General features: G+C 60.1%; 1 protein-coding gene across 1 annotated transcript in view; it reads right to left on the bottom strand.

Annotated features, from left to right (window-relative positions):
- Window positions 1–1,640, bottom strand: part of LOC113211156 (shootin-1-like) — a gene marked incomplete in the record, with an annotated part of 56,262 nt that overhangs the window by 12,025 nt on the left and 42,597 nt on the right. Inside the window, 4 exon segments of the mRNA XM_052273248.1 lie at window positions 1–148; window positions 236–297; window positions 403–723; window positions 842–1,414. Coding sequence (XP_052129208.1) covers window positions 5–148; window positions 236–297; window positions 403–723; window positions 842–1,414 — 1,100 coding nt within the window.

Here is a 1,640-nt window from a genome sequence, read left to right as displayed (position 1 = left end):
GAAATTATAAAGCTACATCTCTTGGCGCCTCAGATACTTCAGTGGGTTTGGCAGAGGCACGAGGACGTCGTCTCAGCGTTCCTAAAATGTTCAGCATTTCGGTCACTGCTGGGGGAGGTTCTTCCTTCTTTTCCTTTTGTAGATTTTGCTGTGAAAAACATACAGAGCATTGCTTAAAAATGGTCTCCTTGTTTTATATCATTAGAATATTGACGTAGTCTGTCATATCTAGTACCTCTGTTGCCTTCAGAGTGAAGCGTCCACCTTTTATCTGGTTGATAATGTTGTCGATGGCACCTGTGGAAGGCAAAACATTAAATGACATACTGCTGCCTACTAGAGAGTCCTGGAGTCTGAAACCTGTAGTCACGGAGACACTCTGGGTACAGATCGCTTCCTCACCTCCTGGTATTGCCTCCGGCATTTGGGGCTTGCGGGGAATGCCCAGCAGGTTGGCCATGTCCTGCACGGCGTTCCTCTCCGCGTTAACGAGGTCCTCGCTGGAGCCCGTGGCGCTGCTACCTCCGCTGCCACCGCTGCCGCCGCTCGCCACTCGCGAGCGCAGCTTGACGCTGCCCACACCGCCCCCGCCCCCGCCAGGGGAGAGGGTTGGCAACGGGGGTGGTGGCGGCGGCGGCGGCATGGGCGGGGCCATGGGTGGCGGTGGCGGGGGTGGCGGCGCGGCTGTGCGCCGGTCTTCCAGCTCCTTCTCAAAGAGCGACACTGTGGACAGCAAGAGGGCGTAAGTAAGTCTCCGGCTACAACTACACCACACGCAGACAGTGTGCTGCCTCTCACTGAGTAAGGGTGAGTACCCGTGACAACGAGGTACAGTACTTACGTCGCTCTCGCAGCTCGCTGTTCTCGCGCTCGGCGCGGTCCGCCCGGTTGGCCGCGCTCCTCAGCTCCTCCTCGGCGATCTTGAGGCGCTCGTCGAGGAGCTCCACCACATCGTTGCGCTCGTCGGCCTCCTCGCCGTCGTCCAGGCCGCGCGGCCCGGCCTGCAGCTCGCGCGTGCGGCAGCGCTCCTCCTCCAGCAGGCGCTTGAGGTTCTCCACCTCGGCCAGGATGGGCAGCAGGCGGTCGTCCTGGGAGAGCGCCTCGGCCAGCAGCGAGCTCTGGTGCGCCATCACGTTGCGCTCCTTGACGGCGTGGTCGGCCTCCGACTTCATGCGGCGCGCCGTCTTCCGCTCCTGCTCGCACTGCTGGCGCAGCACGGCCACCTCCTTCTGCACGAGCGACGCCGCGGCCGCCATGTTCTCCTTGAGCGCCCGGAGCTCGGCCAGCTCGTTCTGGGCGCGACGCGACTCGTCCAGCTCGGCGGAGGCCGTGACGGCCGCCTCCTGGGCCTCGAACTCCTGCAGGCGGGCCGAGTTGAGCTCCGACTGCAGGCGCGCCACCTCGCTGCTCAGCCCTGGATAAAGAGGAGAGGTCATTGAGTGAGACGGAGTGCAGAGCGCTCACAAGGGGGCTTACAAGGGAAGGTTTTTAGGTGGTACACACCAATTTCGCTGGGCGCGATACATATTGCAGGGGACATATGTCGATTAAGATTCGCACCAGTTTTAGCTGCCCATACTATGTTTTTCGTTTGTTTTGGACAATTTTTAGTAAGAAAACATCATGAAAGCAGCAAAAAT

Source organism: Frankliniella occidentalis, unplaced genomic scaffold, assembly GCF_000697945.3.
Source record: "Frankliniella occidentalis isolate FOCC.00 unplaced genomic scaffold, Focc_3.1 Scaffold258, whole genome shotgun sequence".
NCBI lineage: Eukaryota > Metazoa > Arthropoda > Insecta > Thysanoptera > Thripidae > Frankliniella > Frankliniella occidentalis.
Note: the sequence above shows the minus strand (reverse complement) of the source record. Positions and strands in the feature narration are given on the sequence as shown.